This window comes from Otolemur garnettii, unplaced genomic scaffold (assembly GCF_000181295.1).
Source record: "Otolemur garnettii isolate 467f Iridium unplaced genomic scaffold, OtoGar3 scaffold00019, whole genome shotgun sequence".
NCBI classification, from domain to species: domain Eukaryota; kingdom Metazoa; phylum Chordata; class Mammalia; order Primates; family Galagidae; genus Otolemur; species Otolemur garnettii.
Window position 1 is genome coordinate 15,428,036 of NW_003852414.1, and position 24,230 is coordinate 15,452,265.

Genomic DNA, 24,230 nt, shown 5'->3' on the forward strand with positions numbered 1-24,230 from the left:
TTTGACAGCACTATAATGAATTTTACAACCCACTATGTGGATATGGAGAGGTTCTCTCCTTCAAAGCTCTGGCTTATCCTTATGGGTTATCAAATATTTCTCCCCCATTTGTTCAAAGTTTGTATGTAAAATATCAATTTTATTGCATTACAAGGTATAGGACCAAGTGCCTAGAAGGGCAGCAAATGGGAAATCAGCAGTTTTTCTTCTTATTCATAGAAGTTCTCTTCTTTGACTCATTGGGGAGAAACAGGGAGGGATTTGAGCTGGATTGACCCAGGTTTGACTCCCAACTCTCCTCCTAACCAGGCAAGCTCCATGACTCCAGCCTCTGTCAATACCATTTCCCCATTCACAAAAGGGAGTAATAATATCTGAGTTTTTATGACAATAGAAAGGGATTTTTGTATAAAAAGCACAGCATGGAGCCTGAATAAAATAATTTTCAATATGTATTTCATTTTCCCACTTTTTTAAACTTTTTGCTCTGGAGAAAACAAAAAATTGTTACCTATCAACAATATTCTATGATATCATGGGCAAAATTACATATTTCAATGAGCCGCTGGTTGCAAAATGGCTCACATACCTTGCTCCTTTTCATTTTGTATGGTGGCCAGATTTCCTCCAAATCCAATGCAAGCTTTTCGTGCCTCCTGCCATTTTTTTCTTTCTTCTGCAGCAAATCCAAAGATTTTGAAACACTGGGGGGAAAGGAAAAAGAACAAAAACTGTAAGGGTTAACTAAGGATAATAAAGTTTGCTCTATAGAAAATCAGCATTATTTGTGACAATTACAGCTAAATACAAACTTTCTCACAACAGAATCAAGGACTAAAAAAATTTAGTTTTATGACCCGCAAAATTTTCTCTGCGAGGTTTTATTCTACAGTCGGATAAAGGGTACAACTCTTTGGATAATGTCTCAAGTATGTCCTCAGTCTTCATAGAAAATGAAGAATCATGAGAATTTTCACCTGTTCTGGCCGAAAATTTTCTAAAGGGATCAGGTAAGCCAAAGTTAACTCTGAGCTGAAAGATTTGCTTTGCCATTCTCCATAATGATCAATGGCAAGAGTGCAACAAATTCTCTTAGTACCTTGTTATTGTAAAAATTCCAGCCTTCCTTACAACCTGATGGCACGGGGGGCGTGGTGGGCATAACTGTGACGTTGACACTGCTGTTGTGCCGTTGGCAAATGAAGGCATTAGGATAACCACAGTTAATATCATTCCAAAACCCTGGCAAAGAGCAACAGAGTTAAATTAGATCCACATGTTTATGTTCAAAAACATTTATTCATTTTCCAAAATGTATTTATATTTTCTATGTGTAAGAATCCTTGAAAATGACTTGGACTGTAATCAAACTTTATTTTTATGTGACTAGAAGAATCCATGCAATCCTTTTGCCCTTCCACTTTAATAAAAGTTCAACTTTATAGAGAACTTTCTATGAACCAAACGTGCCCTCGGTTTTGCAGATTGTCATCTAAATGGTGAGGGTTAACTAATAATAACAGTTTAATACCTAAATTTTATATACACCAAGCATCTGTGTAGAGTTTTATGTGAATTATTTCATCTATCTCTGTGTAGTGTTTTAGATGAATTATTTCAATCATTAGATTGAATTATTTCAAGGATTCAATGATTAGATGAATTATTTCGATGATTAGATTCCAGAGAAATTCTATCATTGTTCTCATTTTACAAAATAAGAAGCTGGAGAGAGAGAGAGAGAGAGAGAAAGAGAGAGAGAGAGAGAGATGGGTAAACACATTCTGGATATCTTCCCTGAAATAAGAACATGAAAAAAATGTTTCCTAATTTAAGAATTGAAAAGATTGACTATGCCATTTATTAGCATAAACATTAAGCATCCTTTCCCTTTACAAATTGAATGGGCTATGCTGCTAAAATTAGAATTGTTCTTTATCCTCTCTTATCTTGCCTGGCTCAAATGCACCCCTTGCTAGTCTTAGCCTAGGAACAGAGGAAATGAGACATGACACCAAAGCAAGTTCAAGGTTTGTGTATTGCCTACCTGAATTTGAATACATGGTCACACAGTTTTCATCCTCATTTGCAAAATTGGGTTCACCCGTGGCCCAAGACACATAATCCACTTTGCTTCCATCCATCCAACTGGAAAAGAAATTTTGGGCATTTTGTAACAAGCCAATCATTAGAATAACTGGCTACAGTCTACTGGTGGGAAATGATAATTCAATCCAAAAGAGGGGAACCCAGACATAAAATGGTGGGTGGCCAAAGGAACATCAAACATTTCCTGATCTTTAATGATAGTAAACCTTGAGTCTTAATTGCTGCTCAATGATGGCAGTGAATAGTCTCCTGGAATATACGTGGCCAAAATATCTATGCCTGGGCCAGGGTATCACAGCTACTCTGCAAACTCAGGAGAACATGTACACTAATGAACAAGGAAAAGAACTCCCCACATGTACTAATTTCTTCACTCTTGTAGCTTTTCCTGGCTCTTCTATCTTATGGAAAATAATACAATCATTCTTTCAAAGGGAAAGCATTTCATGCAGTTGATAGAGTATCTCATGTAGTTTCCTGCTAACATAGTGTGTGAGGCAGAAAAACAGGATCCTTTGGTTCCAGGCACCAAGGTTAATTCAAATGGGATCATAAGCATTTAAATAAATTCATTATTCATACATATCCAATACATCTTTTAGTGGGTTATTTACCAACAGAAGATGGCACCCCAAACAAAGGCAGGTGAAGTTTTTCAAGATTAAATCCAATTTTGAGCTGTTCATTTGAAATTTATAGTGTTGAACATATTTAATAGGATTATTTTACGTTCTTTTTAATATTTTTAAAGGTGCTTTTGAGGGCCAGGCCTGGTGACTCACACCCGTAATCCTATTTCTCTGAGAGGTTGAGGTGGGTGGATTGCATGAGCTCAGGAGTTCAAGACCAGACTGAACAAGAACAAGACCCCATTCTAAAAATAGCTGGGCATTGTGGTGGGCACCTGTAGTTGCAGCTACTTGGGAGGCTGAGGCAAGAGGATTGCTCGAGCTCAAGAGTTTGAGGTTGCTGTGAGCTATGATGGGGCATACTGAGGCTTTACTGAGGGCAACAAAATGAGATTCTATCTCAAAAAAAAAAAAGTTAAAAAAATTCCTTTTAGATAGAAATTGTGGGATTTTTTTCATGCATTCTGAGAAGCAAAAGTCTCCAAATAACTCAGGTATTTATCAGATCCCTATCCCACGAAAAGTTATCTTAGCTTGATTTACTTACATAAACTTTTTATCCAAGCTGATCAACAAACCAATAAAATATGCTCCCTGTGCATCATTCTTGTTTACCTGAAACATGAAGTTGACATACAATTCCATTTATAATCACATAAGTAGCAAGTTATCCCACAGAACCTACATAGGCTGCCTATTTGAAATTCTTTCTAATGAGGAATTCATGAAGAAATGTTGTATATTCCACATCATGTTTTTCAGAGAAATAAAAATATGTATAAAACTGAACATCATGCATTTATAAAGAAATGCCTCAAGTCATTTTCTATAGTATTAAGTGCCTATAGTAGTTGGGTGATCGATGACATTCTTTGTAACAAAGCATTCATTTGGAATTATGCATGAGAGAAAAGATGTTATATACATATAAATTAAAAACCATGCATATACATACACACATGAAATTAATATATACACACACACACATATATAGGCAAATATACTATACACATTAGGAAACATCCTATCAAATTCAAGGTGTATCCATAAAGATGGTGATGAGTAAAACTACACTCTGGAACCCTTATGATCAAATTTTTATTCTTTCAGTACCAACGAATTTATTTTTTGCTGCTTTCTCTCTTACCTCCTCCATAGCAATAAGAAAACCAGGAAGAATTTTAGTCAGAAAGATACTGAGCCAAACAGACTTGGAAAGAATAAATTATACCTTCAATGATAGTCGATCATTTGGTACAGGCAAGGAAGATTTTTATATGAAGAATCAGGCTATACTACCTGTTAGCCAATAATTTGGTCTAACTAGCCAGATTTTTAATTAATAATTAAGCTGTATGGTACACAAAGGGCCCAGGGTTGACACAGAACAACTAGTTAAGAATTATAATCTTTGGCTGGGCAGAGAGGTTCATGTCTGTAATCCCAGTACTCTGGGAGGCTGAGGTGGGTAGACTGCTTGAGCTCAGGAGTTCAAGACCAGCCTGAGAAAGTGCAAGACCCTATCTCTAAAAAAATAGCTAGGCAAGGCAGAGCCTGTGGCTCAAGGATTAGGGTGCCAGTCCTATATACTGGGGGTGGCAGGTTCAAACCCAGCCCTGGCCAAAACTGCAAAAAAAAAAAAAAAGCTGGGCATTGTGGTGGGCACCTGTAGTCCCAGCTACTTGGGAGGCTTAGGCAAGAGGATTGCTTGAGCCCAAGAGTTTGAAGTTGCTATGAGCTATGATACCATAGCACTCTATCCAGGGTGACAGAGTGAGACTGGCTCAAATTAAAAAAAAAAAAAGAAGAATTATAATCTTTGCAAATTTCAAATCACTGAACAGTGAACTCAAAGCTGCCAAATGTTTCTGGGTTCTGGAATGCTGTGCTAAATACTTAAACCTTTAAGACATTATTTCCATAACAGCCTCCTCTTCCCAATGGTATTCACATCTTCACCTCTGACTTCAAGAGGTATAAATGCAGCACAAAATTAGAAACTCTGCCATGGGGTACCAATTGTAGACACTCTGTATGCCTATCACATATGACCATTTCATTCTTAAATTAATCATGTTCTTACATATTTCCATAGGAACTTCTTTTCACTTTCACTTCGAATAGAAACAAGATCACCAAAATTCCTCTTGCAAAAGGCTCGTGCATTGTCCATGGTGTCCTTCTCTTTGCTGAAATAATACTGGTAGTCTTTGTAAATAACCCAGCCATCTTCAGTCACTGCTGGATCTGAGAAATGAATGAGAAAGGTACTGAGTTCTTCTTTGACAAAGTTAAGAATCTGGTATCTATGGTACACAAAAGTAAAAAGGACAGAGTAGCTCCATGAGAGGTCTCAGCAATGCTGAGAGCTCAGAATAAGCAGAATGTCTTAAGTCAAATCTAGACTGAACTATCTAAAGACAAACATCTGCTTTCTACCAATCTTATAAAAATTAGCCATTTATTTTCTTCCTGACTAAATTTCATGTGTCATCACTGGGCAAAGAACTCCCAGTGTCACTTTCATCAATAGGACATGTAAATGAGATGGTGTGCCTGCATGCACCATGATGTTCTACATCAAGAACTGGGGACTCTAAAAAAGCAGATCCTGTCCTAATATGAGAAAGAACTTCCAGGAGATGGACTTGGCTGTCAACAGGGTAGAATCAGAGAACCTAGTGATTAGGGATTCACTCATTAGGAGGATTCCTTAGGCTTTTTCCAAACCACAGGATTTGATGGTTCTATAGGTTGAATAAAGGTTCCCAAAGATAACCAGGTCCTGAATCTGAGGACCTGTGCCTGTTATCTTATATGGAAGAAGAAACTTTGTAGAGGTGATTAAGTTAGGCAATTTGAGATGAAGATATTATCCTGGATTCGCCAGATAGGACCTAAAAGTAATAACAAGTGTCCTTATAGTGGGAGGATGGGGAAGATTTGACTACATGAGATGGAGGCAATGTGATCTCTGACTCGAGATGACAGACTGCAGCTTCTGAAGCTGGAGGAAGGGGCCAGTGACTGAAAGGGGCCACGGGCCAATGAGTGCAAGGAAGGGGCTGCAGGCCAATGAGTGCAAGCTCTTCAAGCTGGCAGAAGCGGGGATTCTTCCTTAGAGCCTCTGAAGGGAGCATGCTCCTGCTGACACCTGGACTTTGGCTCAGTGAAACAATTTCAGATAGCTGATTTCCAGAACTGTAAGGGAATAAATATGCATCATCCTATGACACCACATTCACGGCACTTTGCTATAGCAGCCTTTGCAAACTAATATATATGATGAAGAAGGAGAAAGCTGGGCCCTTAGAGTTGCTCCTGGAACTCTTGAGAAATTCTATTAACATTTTTTGTGTTTGTGCATATGAGTTTCTCTCTGAAGAAGAAGATCTGAACTTTCCTCTCAGAGTCACAATGGTATTAAGAACACATACACTCCATCTTCCTACGGTAAGTCATCTTTTCCTTAAGAAAACAGAAAAAAGGCTATCAATATAGAGATCAGAAAGTAAGAAAACACCTACTGTCTTGAGGAGCGGGTGTTGGCTCGGGCTTTGGTGTCTGTCCTGTAAAACAAGAAAGTATTAGGCACAGAGTGATGTGGCTGTCTGCTGTCACATTTCCTTCTATTTTCACTATGTTCATGGGTCAATATTGTTAAAAACTTAATAATAATTTTTTTTTTTTTTTTGCATTTGCTTCCCTCTCTGCAGTCAGGTTAGGACATTGTAGACAGTAGAATAAAGGAAAAGAGAGTTAGGTGTTAAAAGCTGAACAAACCAAGTGCAATAACAGCCACCAGAAACTGGGTTTCAGATGCAAGTACTATCACAGAAAAGAAAGAAAAAACTACGAGTTTTAGAACCAGGAAGCCTAGAATCAAATCCCAAAAACTTGGTCTTAATTAGTTAGCCTTAATTTTGTCAGCTACAAAAGGGATTCTCAATTTGTGTCAATAGATGGGGCAAACTATGAGTTATTAGTATAGAAAAGGCATCTATTAGATGTTAGTTTCCAATCAAACTTCTTCTAATTAGCTATGAAATTACTTACAATTTCATTATTTAAAACTATGACACATGAACTATTTATGAATTGTGCAATATATTTTCTTTAAAGAATCCTATTTTTAGTAAATGTATGTTTTACTAAATGTTAAATAAACCATTTTCCTTTCCAAGCACTTAATGACATATCTGGATTTTATTAGAATCTGATAAAGGAATTCTGGTTACCTAACTTTGGGGTTAATGTATTTAACATCTGCAAGAGTTAGAGTTTCTAATAATATAAAAAGGATACTAGCCATTGGTAGCTAGGAGACCTTTACAAAACAATGGGCCACCACTGATTCCTCTATTCTGGAAACTCTGAAAGCGATAATCTAAGCAGAAAAAGTAATGGAAATGAGCAAAGCACTAAGGTATCTCTAGCCATAGAGTTAGGAAAGTTGCCAAGATTTTGCAATAGCAGAGGACAATACAGTTCCATTTATCTGTTTACAGCGGAGGAAGTCGATGTATATTTTGGTTTGAGAATAGGTTTGTTTATTTATCTTGACCTTAGACCCTGAATCCTGTGACCTCCATGTCTGACTTGGATATATGGAATTTTCTGAGTCATGGATAATGAGAGATAGCATTCCTTTTTTTTTTTTTTTTTTTACCATCAATAACATGGTGGGTATAATAGCATCACAGCCTCCCACATGGTACTTGTTCTTTGTGTTGAATGATTACTTGAGAAATCAATACTTAGAATACTCAGACTTGGGGCAACTTTCACCTGTTTGATGACTAACATAGATGGTCAGAAGGTGAAAATTCCAAAAAAAGAAATTGCATTTTAATGACTCTGCTTACAGTGTAGGACACCCACCCACTTCTGTGACTATAGAGCCTGGACCGGAATCAGAGCAGCTTGTGGGAACTATTTTGGAGGACGTGACTCTGGTCCAGGATTTCTGGGTGGCCTTTTGATCTTCTGTTCCTTTGGAACATTTATCTGAGCTCGGCAACTTCATTCTTATCCTGTGAAAGGATGGGCCCTGACAGTTCCCTTATTTTGCTATTTTGTTTTCCTGGTTCTGCTAAGAAAGGAAAGATACTAGCATTGTCAGGAGTTTAGTTCTCCCATCTGAGTTAAAGGAAAGGACAGGTGATCAGATGAGCATACCTTTTTTTATCTGGCAAATCCAGTTGTTAAGGTGTTCACAGTTAATATCATTCCAGGACATACTGGGGTCACCTTTCAACTCACCACAGTATTCAACATTCTGATAATTATTAGGTTCTCCATAAGCCCAGTTTTCATATGAAACCTACATTAGAAAGATTAAATAACCATAACTGTTTGTCAGTCCAGTGCCTACCCGATAGCCATAAACCATTGTCAGTCCAGTGCCTACCCTAATAGAAAAAGAAAGCACAGTTCATACACATGGGTGGAAATAACTTTTTTTATATGGAAATTTGTGAAATTGAATAGAGTATGCATTTGATTATTATAAAATCATCTTTCCTCTTATTAAAAAGAATGAATCCAAGGGTTGCAAAAGTAGGATTTATATGCAGGAAAGACTTGGCAAAAAAACATTCCAGTTAGTATTGGGAGCTGCTAAATTTACAACCCAGTTGTAAAGGATAATATTTCAGGGTGTTGTTGGAAGCTTTTGCTTCATTAACTGGGCAGGAGGAAAAAAATACAAATAATTCTTCTTGCAAAAGAAAAAGACCTATAATATATTGCTAACAAGGCTACCAGACTTTGCCAAATGGAGGCATGGTTTAGGTCCTTTATGGAGTTCTCAATGTGGAATCAGAGCCCATCGTGTCTTAGACTAAACATGGTATTTCCCAGAGCTGTAAATATAAAATCCCACTATCAATGGAGTCATCCAATAAACTACCTTATCTAAGTGCCTTAAAAAATTGCTGGTGGGTTAGAAGATGAGAAAGAACTGAAATTATACAAAATCTCTTCCTTTGATGACCGGGGCTTCTAAATATGGCCAGCTTGTGCCATAAGCTCTCACTTCTCCATTTCTGAGAATGCAGAAGTCCAACAAAGCCTAATGGTCATAAATGGGAATATTAAAAAAGTTTCCATTTCTACTAATCTACATTTGAGAAGCAAAAACACACTCAGATTTTAAGAGTTCACCTGCATGCCAATGTTGCACGGTAGAATGAAAGCATTATTTTATGTAAATGAAGGGCATGAGTTTTCCTTTTAATTTCTTTCCTCTAGTCAATATGACAATGCCTTGAATGACATCTATGCAAAAGATGCTTATTCCACATAGAAAAATGTCTCTGACCATTGTAATGACCTGCCTTACTAGAAGTGTGGATTAACCCAACAGACAACATCAAAATAATAACACAATAAGGTACAAAAAGGATACATGAAGTCAAATTACTCACAGGAGAACCATCACTCCAAGTAAAGCCCTCTGAAGGGCTTCCATATGTCAGGCCCAACCAAAACAGTTCATGGTAGCTTCCACTTGTCCTGTAATAGCCAAAACATAAAGAAAGCACATACTACTGTGTGAAATGAGATCTGTACCTCCACTACTTAAATTAGCAGTGCAGAAGTAAAGAGATTTAATAACTAAATATAAGCTTTCTGCAAGAGAGGGTTCATTTGGGTTCTACCCATAAATTTCCTAAAAATGGGCCACTACTTGAGAACAAATAGCACAAAGCATTGAACAGTGGTCATTCATTCACTCATTCAACAAACATGTACTGAGTGCCTTGTACTTCACAGAGCAATTTATGACCGAATATAGAAGTGAAAAAGGTCAAAAAGGGCTGTGAATTTGGAAGATGATAGGGTTACTCAGTGTAGCATCCTAAACCCAAAATTTCATAAATGTAGTCGAATTTTCTCAGTATTATTAACACCAAATAGGCAAAAGGAAGGAGTATTATATGGAAAAGGTACTTACGTTACCAATCGCCATATCACCTGCTGTTCCTCTTTATTATTGATCGTAGCCAGATCTCCACCCAGAGCTTTGCAAAAATCTCGAGATTCAAACCATGTTTTCTTCTCATGTTTTCCTTTTGCATACAGCTAAACATGATAAGGTTTCAGAAGTTATTTTACACTTCATAACTTGTCAAATCAAGAGAAACAACTATTTACTTTTGATGAGACTCATAGAAAAGACATCATAATGGCCCGAGTAATGTCATCTTCTTGATTTACAATCAATTTACAAGTATTTGTACAATAAAACTAGGGGATTATTTTGTTGAGAAAACAAAATTATTATCTAAAATAATATTATTTTTTAGTGGAAGGGGATATTAGATTAAAATCTTAGGAGGTTTAAACATATGAGTTAGGTATAGAGCTTTTGGTAGGAACAGGGTTAAATCAGCTAAGTATGAAAAGTGACATTGAAATGAGCCTAGTATTTTTCTTTATGATTATGTATTTTAACTATTTTTTTTTTTTAGCAGAGTCTCACTATGTTGCCGTTGGTAGAGGGCCATGGCATCACAGCTCACAGCAACCTCAAACTCTTGGGCTTAAGCAATTCTCTTGCCTCACCCTCCCAAGTAGCTGAGACTACAGGCACCTGCCAGAATTCTGGGCTATTTTTTGTTTGCAGTTGTTATTGTTGGTTAGCTGGCCTGGGCTGAGTTTGAACCTGCCAGCCTGGGTGTACATGGCCAGGGCCCTACCCATTGAGCTATGGGCACCACCCAATATATTTTAACTATTAACAGACATTCATTTGGTAGGGATATGTTAGGTGCTAAATTAAATAGGTTATATAAGTTAGGGGCTATGTCATAACATCCAGAGAACTGCATGTAGAATAGTGAAATGTAATCAACAGCAACAGTCCAGGACACACCTACCAGCATGCAAACAATAAGGAGTTGATTATAGCTACTGACTTTTATAATTTTCATTCATTATTTTTCCTGAGTTGTGGCTCACACCTCATATACCTGTGAAAAAAGGAACTTGCTTCCAAGGGACTATAGCTGCCCTAGCTAGCATCATCCAACCCAAGGCAACCTTCACATCATTCCTAACTTGAGCTCTCTTGAAAAAGGTGTCTCAAGCAAACATCCATGTAAATAGCCTCCAAGACACCTGAGAGCACCTTGATTTGCCAGACCATGACATGAGATTTTATGTTCTTAAATAAATGTACTATCAGCTGGATTTTATCAATAATTCTCACATCTTCATAATTACAGGCACAGATGTGATCTACGTATTTCCAAACTAATACTATCTAAACATCTCTAAAACTGCCTGATTTCTGGTCAGGCACACATTTTAATCTACGCAACACCCACCATGTGGATGTACTCCCTACCGGAACTCCTGGTTCACTTCCCAGCTCTGGAGAGTTAGGCTGCTTCTCTCTAAAAACCATCAACAAATCTCCACAGCCTGAGGCAGGGAGCTGTGAATAGGATGAATCTGGCCTTTGTATCCTCACTCAGAAGTTCCCAGAGATAATGTAAGAAAATACTTGATTTCCTCTGTGTCAGTCTTCAAATAATCAACTTACAAATCTCTTCTGTCTTGGCCAGATGCATTCCCCTCTATGTAAATTATGTTTTTAGCCCTGACTAGCCACAGTGGATTTAACAGCTCCTGGGTCTCTATGGCTATTAATAGCAGAAACTGACTCATCTGCCTCTACTCTTGAGGTAGAAAAGACTAGACAACCTCACTCTGATGCAATTCATCAGCCTCATTAAACTGTCTTACAGAAAAACGAATGGCCCAACCTAGAAATGTATATAATAACAGCAGAACATCAGATTGTCATTGAATGGGATAGGGAAGCCATGTTTTATCAATAAGTCAGAGGAAAAAAAGGGGCATTCTCTCTAGAGTACCCATGTGGCATTACTGCAGATTAGTTCATGAACTAAGTTAGCTAAAAACATGGACTAGAAGAGCATGAGAGGTAATCAGATTGCCTGCGGGAGAAGAGAAATTTCTATCTCGAAGACAAGAATTGTGAGTCCAGATCAGACCTTGAAAATCTGGAGGAGAAAAGAGAAGCAGAGAGGGAATGATAGAGGCAAAGCTGGAGAGAAAAGACATCTGTGAGATGGGTTTGTGGGGTTGATCGTGTTTGTGGTTTAAATGCAACTGATGATTCATGTCCAATCAACCGTCTGTTTAAAAACAAGAGCTGGCTGGGTCAAGGAAATCAGAATCTCTACAGGTAGATCTTGGGCAGCATGTTTTGGTTTTATTGTTTGTTTATTTTTTAAGTCCTTAGGTGATGCTTGAGGCTGAAGCCTATTCCACATTTTGTTTATTAGCCCCGTGATCAATACTTGCCTTGTAACACAAGCTAGTTTTACTCGAGGTACCCCAGTTTTCTGGACATTTGGGTTCGGGAGTCGTTGTGGGCTCCGGTGGCCGGGTCACTCCTTCCGCCCAGTGTTTACACACAAATTTAGTCTTTTCATCACACTTCAAAACATCCCATAAGCCCCCTGCCATCCCGGTTCTCATGGCAACACACCCAGCCTTTCGCCCTGTAGGAGAAACAAAGTGAAATTCACTTCACAGGTAAAGATAGTTCCAAGGTGAGCATCACAGTATGTGGGAAAGTCTTCATGTGCCTAGAAATGCAGAGGGCCACGCCTTGGAGCAGATGTCAATTGGTTGTGCTATTTTGAACTGTTGTTTGCCTTTTATTTGTGTGGTCTATGTCCACAACTTAATTGTGATCTCAAATGTAGGGGGGCTGAAAACATTTTATATTTCTAACATCTGGCAGAGTGCCCCCCTACTTAGTCATATAATGATATTTTTATATGATCAAATTGACCATACATGGTAAAAATTGTGATTTAATATTTCTCTCCTACCTTTTCTTCCCTTCCTTCCTCCCTTCCTTCCTTCCCCTTTCTCCCTTTCTTTCATCCTTCCTTCCTTCCTCCCTCCCTCTCTTCCTTTCTTTCCTTCTTTTTTAATTCTTTAAGACCCTTGTCCTCCCCTTCCACATAGGTCTTCCAGGATCAAAGGTCTTCCCAGACTTCAAAAGGAGCCACACATGAGCTAGAGATGTTCAGTAAGTTAACTCTGAACTTGCTTCCTCATCTTAAAATGCAAATATCAAGACCCACCTTATGTAGTGTGAGGAATGCCAGCCTTAATGAACAAAGAAGTAAATAAAATAAAATGAGGCATGGACTAAGCTTAATAGTTTATAATTCTGTTTTACAGTGGTAGTTATTTCCAAAGAGTAACTAACTAAGAACGTTGAAAACATCAGGATTCCTTGCTGCTAAGATGAACTAATTTTTTGATTCTTAGTCTTTTGAAAAGACATTAAGTGGTCAGATGTCCTTCTCAAAGTTCTGGACAGGCACACCTTTTTCAGAATATTTTCTCTGATCTCTGATCTCCTGACACCATAAGAGTTTGCCTGTTTCCTATGATGGCCTGCTTGCCTTTGCAGTACTGAATTGAAACCTGGTATTTCTAAGAGATGACCCCTGAGGCTATGGCGCTCCATGGGGCTCCAAAATGGGTCAGCAGGCCAGGGCCCCTCACTCACACCTCCACTCATTCAAAGAGGTCAGCCTTCTTTAAGAGTGAACCACCACCCTTCCATCAAGGGTGAATCTTAACAATGGCTGCAACTGAGTTGTAGCTCCAATCTGACCCATTTTTATTCCACAGGGTTATTCCCGGGTTAACCACTCAGAATCCCACTGCTGAATGAGCAACCTGGGCAAAGTGAAGTAGTTTCATGGTGATTTTCAACTGGCGTGCCATGGCACACAGGTGTGGTGTGAGAGGATCTTAGGTGTACCGTGAAATTTTTTAAAGATCATTAATTAAATTATTTTCCAAAGAAGTTCAAAGCACCATAAGTATATTCTCTTTGTTTTACTTTTTTTGATCAACATAATTTAATTATGCCATGCAAGTTTAACTCTAGGTTCAAGTGTGCCATGACATAAAAAAGGCTCAAAAAGTCTGACCTAGAGAAGCAGACTGCTCCTACTACTATTTTTTAATAGTATACAATCAGCTCTTATTATACTACCCAACTTTTTTCAAAATGAACTGAAACTTTCAGAAAGTTCAATAATTTAATAAATTATAATCATACTATCAAGATAATTGATTTAGTTTCCTCATTGAAAGCTGAGAATGCAAATGAAAGTAACTCTCGAAGATTAGGATGTATTAAGCCAAGTAATCAATTCCTTTCTTAGCTTTTAGGAGCTATTATTCCTTTTTTAGCTTTTTACCCAGGTACAACATGATATTCACTATAAAGAATATCAACATTTCTGTGTGTGTTGTCTCAGTGAACAGCACATGCTCGTGATACCAGTGTGTAAAGAAGGCAAAGAATCTTTCAAAGTCTATTTCAGCAACAATTTGCAATGTCTTCCTAGAAAAGACAAATTTATGGGGAGGCAGATTGCCGCCAGTGCAAACAGCACAGATTTGGGAATTACACAGATTAGTCTAAATCCATGCTCAGAAGCTTTCAAGCCACATAAATTTTCTGAGTCCCAGTTTCCACCTCTTTTAAATGAAGATATTAAACTTATCTTGCAGGGGGTTTATAAGGATAAAATAAAACTCAAGGCAAATAAAGAACTCAACCTGATGGTGCATGAAAGATATTAAAATAAGAGCACTATCCTTTGTTCTACTACCCAAGGACGCTAATATTTTAGTTCATAGCTGCATTGAAAGGTTTTATAGCTATTTAACATAGTTTTAAGTTTTCAGAAATAAGTTAACCATTTGGAAGTTTGTGACCATTTAGAATTTCATATGTAGTTTTTAAGTAGTCTTATGGCAGATAACCTAGCACTATTTTATTTCCTTTTTTCCTTAGAACACTAAACTCATTAAGGAAATTTTTAAAGAAAAGAATAAATAAAAGGAAAAAGGGACAGGAAGGGAAGGGAAAGGAAAGGAAAAGAAAGAAGGAAGAAAAGAAGGAAGGAAGGGAAGGAAGGAAGGAAAATTTAAAACAAGGAAAAGAAAGAAGAAAAAAATCAAATGTTACCAAAAGTAAGATCAATTTACATTGTCTATTTTTGGAAGGGTACATAGAGGAATAGCAGACTTTGCCAAATGAATTCCTAGGATGAATGAAATCCTAAATTATAATAAAACACTGCACATACCTGGCATATCTGAATTCCAGTGGGTAAACTGAACATCTTCTTCAATGGTCCACTGAAAGGTCCCTTTGTTTTGTATATCTGAAAGTCCTGTCCAAAAATATTTCTCAGGCCTTAATCCAACCAAACTAGTCAGGAATGCTTGTTCGTATCTTTAAAACGAAAAGTTAATATTTGACTAAGTTTTAGAAATATTTATGTACATTTTTAAAAAAATTATCAGTATGAAAAGTATCTCAGTCCTATGTCCAGACTATAATTTAATTAGTAATTCAAACACATTGTATTGTATTTATATGCCATTTAAATTACAGAAATTTTCAGTAGGGAAATGTGAGCTTATGAAGGAGAAATACCATACAGCTCAGTGAATAAAATCATTCAAATACACTCAAGCCATTTATTTCTCTCTAGTCCTTGCTTGCCTCTTTGTCTATCCTCAAAATAAGAGAATTTTGTAAACACAAAGGAGAGAACCACAGCATTTAAAAATACGTTGTTTAAAAAAAATCAGTCCACTCTTCAAAAAGGCCAAATGTTCTGTTCAGTTCTTGATTTGGCAAGTTAACGGATAGTAACATTATCGAAGATAAATGCAAATAAAATAATTGACAAGGACTTTCCCTCAATTTTACTCTTCTATTTCAGCTCTGAAATAAAAGAAAAAGTTATCAAGAAATATAGAGAAGCAGAGATTTAATCTCTAGAAAGAACAGGAAGCAGAATCATGAATTCCAACACTTTCTCTCCCTTTGAATTCTTATCTATGTATTTGGCATAATCTAGTAGCAATACAAGTCAGTTGGCAAGGCAGACAAAAGTTTGTCTTAACTAAAAAAATTAAAACCAAATGTAGGTAGGCAGCTGCACAGGCAAAAATCTCTTGTGAGAAAAAGAAAAACGGCGCCCAAAGTTTTCAGGCACAAAGAGAGCTGTCAATGGCTCCAGAGAGACTAGGAAGAACTAACAATAACACAACATTCATTTGACCAGAATCTGAATAATTTCATTCCCAAAATAAGAACAGAAAAACAATTCAATGTTCCAAACTCAATTTAGTTTTCTTAAGTGTCTGAAATCACATTTAACAGCAGACTTAGGGAGCGGCTAAATATAAACATCATAGAAAACACATACAGAAAAATATAAGATGCAGTGAAATCTTGTAATAGTATATTTCAATAGACCAAAAGATAAATTATAATGCAGACCACACATGACCTTCTAGTACTCAAAGATTAGTTCACCTCTCTTGTTAGAAGATGAAAAGAATCTACGTTCTGATATTCAGATGTCAGCATTATGTCAGGATGCTATGATACACCACATTTAATTGTACATGAAAGCAGAAGGTGGGGTGAAATACACTTCTTTCATAATAACTAAGAATGATGCCATGAAGGCTGTGTTAACCAGTATGATAAAAATATTTCAAATTGTATATAAAACCAGAACATTGTACCCCATGACTGCATTAATGTACACAGTGATGATTTAATTTAAAAAAAAAATTAAAAAAAGAAAAAAAGCTATGCTGCTAGTATTATGATGACTGTCATTTTACCAAGGTATTTTTAATATCAATAGTATCCCCTACATTTTTATTGGGCCCGCCTTGAAAGGCTAATAAATATAACTTATTGTATTAAAACAATAATTTTTTACCTCTTCACTGCAAATGAAATGGATATTTTAAAGTATTATTTTTAAAATCTATAATGGGTATTTTTATTTAATTTAATTTTTTTTTTATTTTGATAGGTTTAGGGGGTACCAGGGGTTTTTTGTTACCTGGATAGCATGTAACAAATTGCATAGTGGCAAAGTCAGGGTCTTTAGTCTACCCATCAATGTACATTTTACCTTATAGGTAATTTTGGATGCCTTACCTCCCGCTCACCCTCCCCGCTTCTGAGTCTCCATATCTACAATTTCACTCTATATTGAAATTAAAAAAAAAATTTCTTCTGTGCCTAACCCAGGGCTTTGCGAAGAGTAAGTGAAGCATAAATAAATAAATCTTAAAATATGGGACCCTAGAGGTCAAAAGTTACATAGAATTCTCTATGTCCATGTGACTTTTCTTGACCTATGAGGCAAAGAAAGGAATAAAAAGAAGGAATCATTCTGTAAATCTCTCTGCCCCTTTTTTTAGGTGGGGGAAAGTGATAAAGATACAAAGTGGGATTTTGAGCTGACAACGTTCACTTTTCCTGCTTTAAATTTTTTGACATACAGCAGAGCAGGAAGAAGTTAGATTTATAGATTACATTTACTAGATTGTTATTAATAAACTCTTCTGAATACTGCTTTATACATACTAGAAGTCGCATAATAGTTTATAATGTTTGCAGTGGAGAATCTAAATAAGGATATTATTTTTTATGCTTCTACCTTTATAAACCATATCGCAACATCACACATAATTTACTCAGAAATTTAAAGCAAGTGGATACCTGGACTTCTCTGAATATTTTTCACTATTTGACATATATAAAAATAAAATTAAGGCCAGCCATCGTGGCTCACACCTGTAATCCTAACACTCTCGGAGGCCAAGGCAGGAAGATGCCTTGAGCTCAGGAGATTGAGACCAGTCTGAGCAAGAGCAAGACCCTATCTCTATTAAAAAAGAAAAATTAGCTGGGCATGGTTTCAGGCATCTGTAGTTCTAGCTACTCAGGAGGCTGAAGCAGTAGGATCATGTGAGCTCAGGAGTTTGAGGTTGCAGTTAGCTATGATGACACCCCTATATTCTAGCCTGAGACAACACAGGGAAACTCTGCTACGGATGAATGAATGAACAAAAAAAAGTTACATACCTGTCTTCAATAGTTGTTAAGTAAGCCTTCTCATTTTTACAGGTTTCATTTGCTTCCGTAAATGTTGACATCGTGTGTCCAATCAAGTAGCAGTAATACCCATATCTTTTCCAGCCCTATTAATGTCGCCAAGCAGTGAAGACACAAGTAGGTTATTGTACATATTTATCAGGAAACATTATTTTAATAATTCTTCTGTCATGAAATAAATGGATAAATAATAAAAATGTCTAAAGAGCACCAATCTGAAAATTTGAAATGCAATGGAAAATTATCTGTATAAATGAATAAAGAAAACAGTCATGCCTCATTCCTCAGACAACAAATCATGATACCTAATGGGGAGGCAGTCATCTGATGCATTTTCCAATGAAAACTGCCTGTGACATGTTCACAGAGGAACCGAACAGATTGGCTAAGATGTCAGTTGTAGAATAAGCAACCATAAGAAATAATTGGGGAATAGCAAACCCAGTTGCCTTTTGAACCTAACGGTAGATGATGAGTATAAAACTGAATCATCTGGGCAATGTAATTTGGTATGGCTCCTCTCCCATCTTCAAATACACAGAAATTCTAAGAAAAAACATAATGATAAACTAAAAATCCATACCAGAATTCAAAACGAAGAAGGGGGAAGTCTTCCAGGTACAAAAATAAGTCATATACTAAAAGCTGAATGGAAAAATGCACATGCTGAGATTGCCCTTGCCCAGGGTATATCAGATCTAGATTAAGATACAGTGGGCTGTGGGATTAATGTCCATACAGAATGTGACATTGGGCCTTTGACACACCTGAGGTGAGAACCAGAATAATCTACCCACAGAACCAGGAAATGACAGGGTCTTCTCTTCTGCCTAGGGTGGTAGGTGTTCAAATACCAAACTCTTCAGTTTGAAAATAAATGCCAAGTCAGTGTCATAGACAGGTGACACTTCCAACTTTATACTAGTCATATTGTACGACAGTCCACAGCTGAAATATTCAAGTAATACTTGATCTACAAAAGAGGACTCTCTAAAGCATGCAAAGAAGTAGAATAGGAAACCACACAACAGAAATATTTCCACAACCCAGATCAGACCATGACATCTGGGGGAAGGTGTGGGAATGGAGATGGGAACTAACCCACAATCAAAAATTACAAACCATGTGAGAAAATGTTCCATGCTAAGGGAGCATCAACAACTTAACATAATAGAACACTCTGAAAAAAAATTATAAAAATAAACATGTTAGAGATGATTTAGTGACAAAAGAAAAAATACAACCAAAAGCAAGAGATCAAAAATACTAGGCATGGCTCGGCGCCTGTGGCTCAAGCGGCTAAGGCGCCAGCCACATACACCTAAGGTGGCGGGTTCGAATCCCCAGCCCGGGCCGCCAAACAACAATGATGGCTGCAACCAAAAAATGGCCGGGCGTTGTGGCGGGCGCCTGTAGTCCCAGCTACTTGGGAGGCAGAGGCAGGAGACTCGCTTGAGCCCAGGAATTAGAGGTTGCTGTGAGCTGTGATGCCACAGCACTCTACCCAGGGGGCTAGCTTGAGGCTCCGTCTCAAAAAAAAAAAAAAAATACTAGGCATGAAGAAGAGGAAGATACAAATCCAAAAAGAGATTTTTTTTGAAAAATATAGTCATAAAAAAACACAGTGGTTCAATCAATATAGTAAACAAGGTTTCAGAGACAATTAGTTAATTGGGTGAATGTAGCAGGGAAACATGTTGATACAAAATATAGACAGTAGAATGAGAAGGTTAGATGCTGACCTTCGTTTCAGAAGCAGTGAGCAAAATTAACAGCTGGTAGTTTTCAAGAATTGAAAGACAGCCATGAATCCTCACAAAGAAGAGTCACACTAAATGCCAAAGGGAACAGATAAAATAATTCCAAATCTAGACACAAATAGTAAACCTGCAGAATGGCAAAGATGATGGGAACATCCCGGAACTGGAGATAAGATATCACAGGCTACACACTTAAAAACAGAATTGGTCTGATAATAGGAATTCCAGAGGCAAAAATAAGGTCAGGAAGAAAATAAAATAATACATGAATTGGCATCCAAAAATAGTTGTCAATCTAGAATTCTAAACTGACTTAGCTAAACTATTGTTCAGTGTGAGGATTAATTTAAGATATTTTCAGACTAAAACAGAGAGTTTTTTATTTCCAGATCCCCAGTAAAAGAACTCATTAAAAATTTACATTGGAAATAAGTAATTTTAATTTGGGAGAAATGAATGAGCTAAAACTCCATTGACCAAAGAAACTGATACATGCCTTAGTAAATCCAAGTCTCATAGCAATGATAACTAAGGTAAGGTAGGGGGCTTTGGGGATCGGGTCAATGTCAATTCCTTGGTTGTGATAATGTCATATCTTTAGGTAAGATATTTTCATTGAAGGAAGCTAGATGGAAGGTAACAGGAGAACTCTACTTGTGTGTCTAATTATTTCAAAATTTAAGTTTAAAATATATCTAAGTAGAACAATAATGTTCCTTTTGTTCAGGAAGCAAATAGAGATATTAACTTAAATTTTATCAAGTCTGGAATACACAATAAAAATATAAGTTGAATTGGGGATTCTGACACATCTATAATCCTAGCATTTTGGGAGGCCAAGGTAGGAAGACTTCTTAAGGCCAGTTATTTAAGGCCAGCTTGAACAAATCTGTATAAAAAAGAAAAAAATTATCCAGGTGTGGTGGTATGCACCTATCATCCCAGCTACTGAGGAGACTGAGGCAGGAGGATTATTTGAGCCCAGGGGTTTGAGGTTATAGTGAGCTATAATCATGCACTTTATTTAAGCCCAGGAATCAGATCAAGACTGTGTCTCAAATATAGAATAAATTACTTAATCTATCTATGCTTCAGTTCTCTTTTATTTCTAATATGTACATATATATATATTTAGAAAGAAAAATATAGATATATATTTATATAGAGAAATGGAGATACCTATATATTTATATCTATATTCAATTCTGTATATCTCTCTACATATATCTATATTCAATCTATATCTCTATCTATATCTATAGATAGAGATATAGATATATATCTCTACAGATGTATAGAGAGAGAAATATAGATATTTAGATATATATTTATATTATATATTTATATATAGATATCTATATCTGCAAAGATATATAGAAAGGAATATATATATGTACATATATATATATATATGGAAAGAGAGAGCGAGAACTACTTTAAAAAAGTAGTAGAAGATACAATTCCCAAACCCATAGGAGAGGGAAAATGGGATAAAGATGGGAGAAATCATTCCAAAGGTATCATCAGTTGCAAAACAAATTTAAACTCATTTGTTAGTTAAAAGCCAGAGATTCTTAAATTAGACTAAAAATAAAAAGGCAGACACATGTTTACAAGGGACATTTCTAAAACCAAATGACATGGCTATATTAATATTAGATAAAATAAATGTGATGGTAAGAAAGGCATCATTAGGGAATGAAGAAAGTAATGATAGAATAATTAAAGCAATGATTCATCAGAATGATATAACAACACAGCCTCAAATTATATAAAGCAAAAGTTGACAGAATTACAAGGCATATATTGTGTAAAGCTGACAAAATTCTTAAGAATGTAGAATATCTGCATAATGTAATTGCCAAATTTTATCTATTCGGTATAGACAGACCCTGTACCCAATAATCAAAGAACATTCCACTGAAGCAACATGGAATATTTATAGACATTTACTATGAACTAGGCCATAAAGAAAATCTCAACAAAAATGAAAAATAAAGTTACATGATCATAATACAGAGAAAGTAAAATCAATAATATCTTCCTAAATACTTAGAAATTAGAAAACAAAACTCTACTACCAAAAATCATTACCACCCAAATTCCCACTGCTGCTAACACACACATGCATGTACACACATTCTGAAATACTTCATGGGTCAAAAAAATTTTAGCAGAAATGAAAAATATTTTAGATTGCATCCTAATTAAAACCCTGCATAAACCCTGGTGGCTGATCCATGGTTTCAAGTCCATCTTTTCTTTCTGTAACCATTTAAAAACACACTTATTTTAATGTTGTATCTATTAAATTCTCCAACTGAAGATCCTGGTGGTGTACTTTGTAATTTTCGGTTGGACACTCATCTCTGAGGTTCCCACAGCCTGGATGACAGAACTTGTTTATAATGAGGATTTACATGTGCATCTGACAGGTATCCCATAACACTGAATTGAAAACTGAAGCCCAGATCTGTCTCACAACAGACAATTGGTTTTGACTCATCAGAAAGATACCCCAGCACCACCACCACCACCAAGTACCTTGTTACCTTCCACTGCTGGTAAGTGGATTTTTTTTTCTAATCTTCCTACTCCTTTGAAAAAGTCTCTACCTAGAGCAGGTGTTTTTAAATTGGCCACATTATTCAATCTATCTATGCTTCAGTTTCCTTTTATTTCTAATCAGTACTATATATCTTTCTAATTTATTAAAAGATAATAATAACCATCTTCATAAAGAGTTGCTATTATTCTCCTGTTGTTATTCTAACCATCCTAATGATAAAATGGGATTATTATCAAGACTACAATATGTGGTAAATAGAAAAAGATTAAAAAACTTAGATTGAGGGCAGTGCCTGTGGTTCAGTGAGTAGGGTGCAGGCCCCATATGCTGAGGGTGGTGGGTTCAAACCCGGCCTCGGCCGAACTGAAACAAAAAATAGCTGGGCGTTGTGGCAGGCACCTGTGGTTCCAGCTACTTGGGAGGCTGAGGCAAGAGAATTGCCTAGGCCAAAGAGTTGGAGATTGCTGTGAGCTGTGATGCTACAGCACTCTACTGAGGCCGATAAAGTGATAAACTCTCTCTAAAAAAAACCTTAGATTGATTATGCCAAAGTAATAAAAACTTAAGGACTGCATTACTTTAGAAAGTTACAATAATATACAATCTTTTGTGTTGGTATACCATTAGGCAAAGAAAACATAAGTTTTTTGGTAATGAATCAAAGTACACTGGTTTAGAGGCAGGAGACCAGGATTCTAGCCTTACTGCTCTTGGCTATAAGAAAGCTATATGGCTTCTCCAGGCTAAAGTTTCCAGAATGCAAAAATTAGAAGAGGAATTTGGACAATCAGCTAAGCTCCTTCATCTCTGTAACATGCTGTGATTTTCTGCTAGCTGCTCCATTTTTCTTTATGGTTTATTTATATAGTCCCATAGAAGAACGTTCCACCTTCTAGAGTTTGTTACAGGATGGTGAGACCACAACATCAAACTCTTAGAAAGAAAATAGTTTCTACTTCATTTTTACTCAAGAGAAGTGAGAAAGAACAAAAGAGGAAGATGAGCCAGTCTCCAATCAAACAGGACAATGATAACCATAACCCCTGTGTTTTCAGTTTCTTTATGCTTTTAAAAACTTATTTTGCAAAGACCATTTTCTTTATTCTCAGAGAAGTGTAAGACTCATGGGGAGGGTGGGAAGGGTGGGTGCATGAGCAAAGGATTACATGCTTGTAATCCTAGCACTCTGGGAAGCTAAAGTGGGTAGAGCCCTGGAGTTCAGGAATTCAAAACCAGCCTGAGCAAGAAGGAGACCCCCATCTCTTCTAAAAACAGAAAAACTATCACGCCAGACACCTGTAGTCCCAGCTGCTTGGGAGGCTGAGGCCAGAGGATCACTCAAGACCAAGAATTTGAGGTTGCTATGAAGTATGATGATACCAGACCCAGGGAGACAGAGTGAAACTTCATCTCAAAAGACAAAAAAAGGGGGGGGAGGCCTGCAGGGAGGGGCTGCTGTGATGCAGATGAGACTAAAGCTCAACAGGAAAAGGCTCCTGTGACTATTCAGTTTAACCGAGTACTGTGGGTCCCAGTTGGAGTCTGGGTTTCCTGCCTCCGATTGCTGTGATCTACTAAAGAGAATCCCCACCGGACTGAAGCAATTCAGAAATATTATGAAATGGGGGAAAAAGACTAAGGATAGTTTGCTATTGACTACTTGAAGTTATCTTCTAGAAATATTCCTGACAATCCATAGGATCATCTCCTACAGAGATGAAGGAGCTTAGCAATTGTCCAAATTCCTCTTCTAATTTTTACATTCTGGAAACTTTAGCCCAGAGAAGCCATACAGCTTTCTTATGGTCAAGAGCAGTAAGGCTAGAATCCTGGTCTCCTGCCCCTACACCTGTGTACTTTGATTCATCACCAGAACACTTACACATTCTTTGCCTAATCGTGTACATACACAAGAGATGTTTTATTACTTTAACTTTCTAAAATAATAAACATTCCTTGTAACCTGTAAACACAGACTCTTATAACCTGCCTTCATCTGGTAAGTTCCACCACATGCTAGTGGATGTGTGATCTTAACACCCTGTTCCCTGTCTTCTGATTCCCACGAAATTCCAAAAGGAGGTATTAACTATAGAGAATTCCCAAAGAAAAGTGAAGGGAGGCTCGGCGCCTATAGCTCAACCGGC

General features: G+C 36.9%; 1 protein-coding gene across 1 annotated transcript in view; it reads right to left on the reverse strand.

Annotated features, from left to right (window-relative positions):
* The window catches only part of MRC1 (mannose receptor C-type 1), an 87,926-nt gene that overhangs the window by 24,420 nt on the left and 39,276 nt on the right, over positions 1-24,230 (reverse strand). The window contains exons 10-21 of the mRNA XM_003786779.3: positions 17,725-17,840; positions 14,906-15,054; positions 12,078-12,277; positions 9,697-9,824; positions 9,167-9,254; positions 7,917-8,061; positions 6,266-6,307; positions 4,822-4,985; positions 3,286-3,353; positions 2,048-2,148; positions 1,100-1,242; positions 590-704 (exon numbers count right to left, since the gene is read on the reverse strand). Of these exons, the coding sequence (XP_003786827.1) occupies positions 590-704; positions 1,100-1,242; positions 2,048-2,148; positions 3,286-3,353; positions 4,822-4,985; positions 6,266-6,307; positions 7,917-8,061; positions 9,167-9,254; positions 9,697-9,824; positions 12,078-12,277; positions 14,906-15,054; positions 17,725-17,840 (1,459 nt within the window). The remainder of the gene's footprint in view (positions 1-589; positions 705-1,099; positions 1,243-2,047; positions 2,149-3,285; positions 3,354-4,821; positions 4,986-6,265; positions 6,308-7,916; positions 8,062-9,166; positions 9,255-9,696; positions 9,825-12,077; positions 12,278-14,905; positions 15,055-17,724; positions 17,841-24,230) is intronic.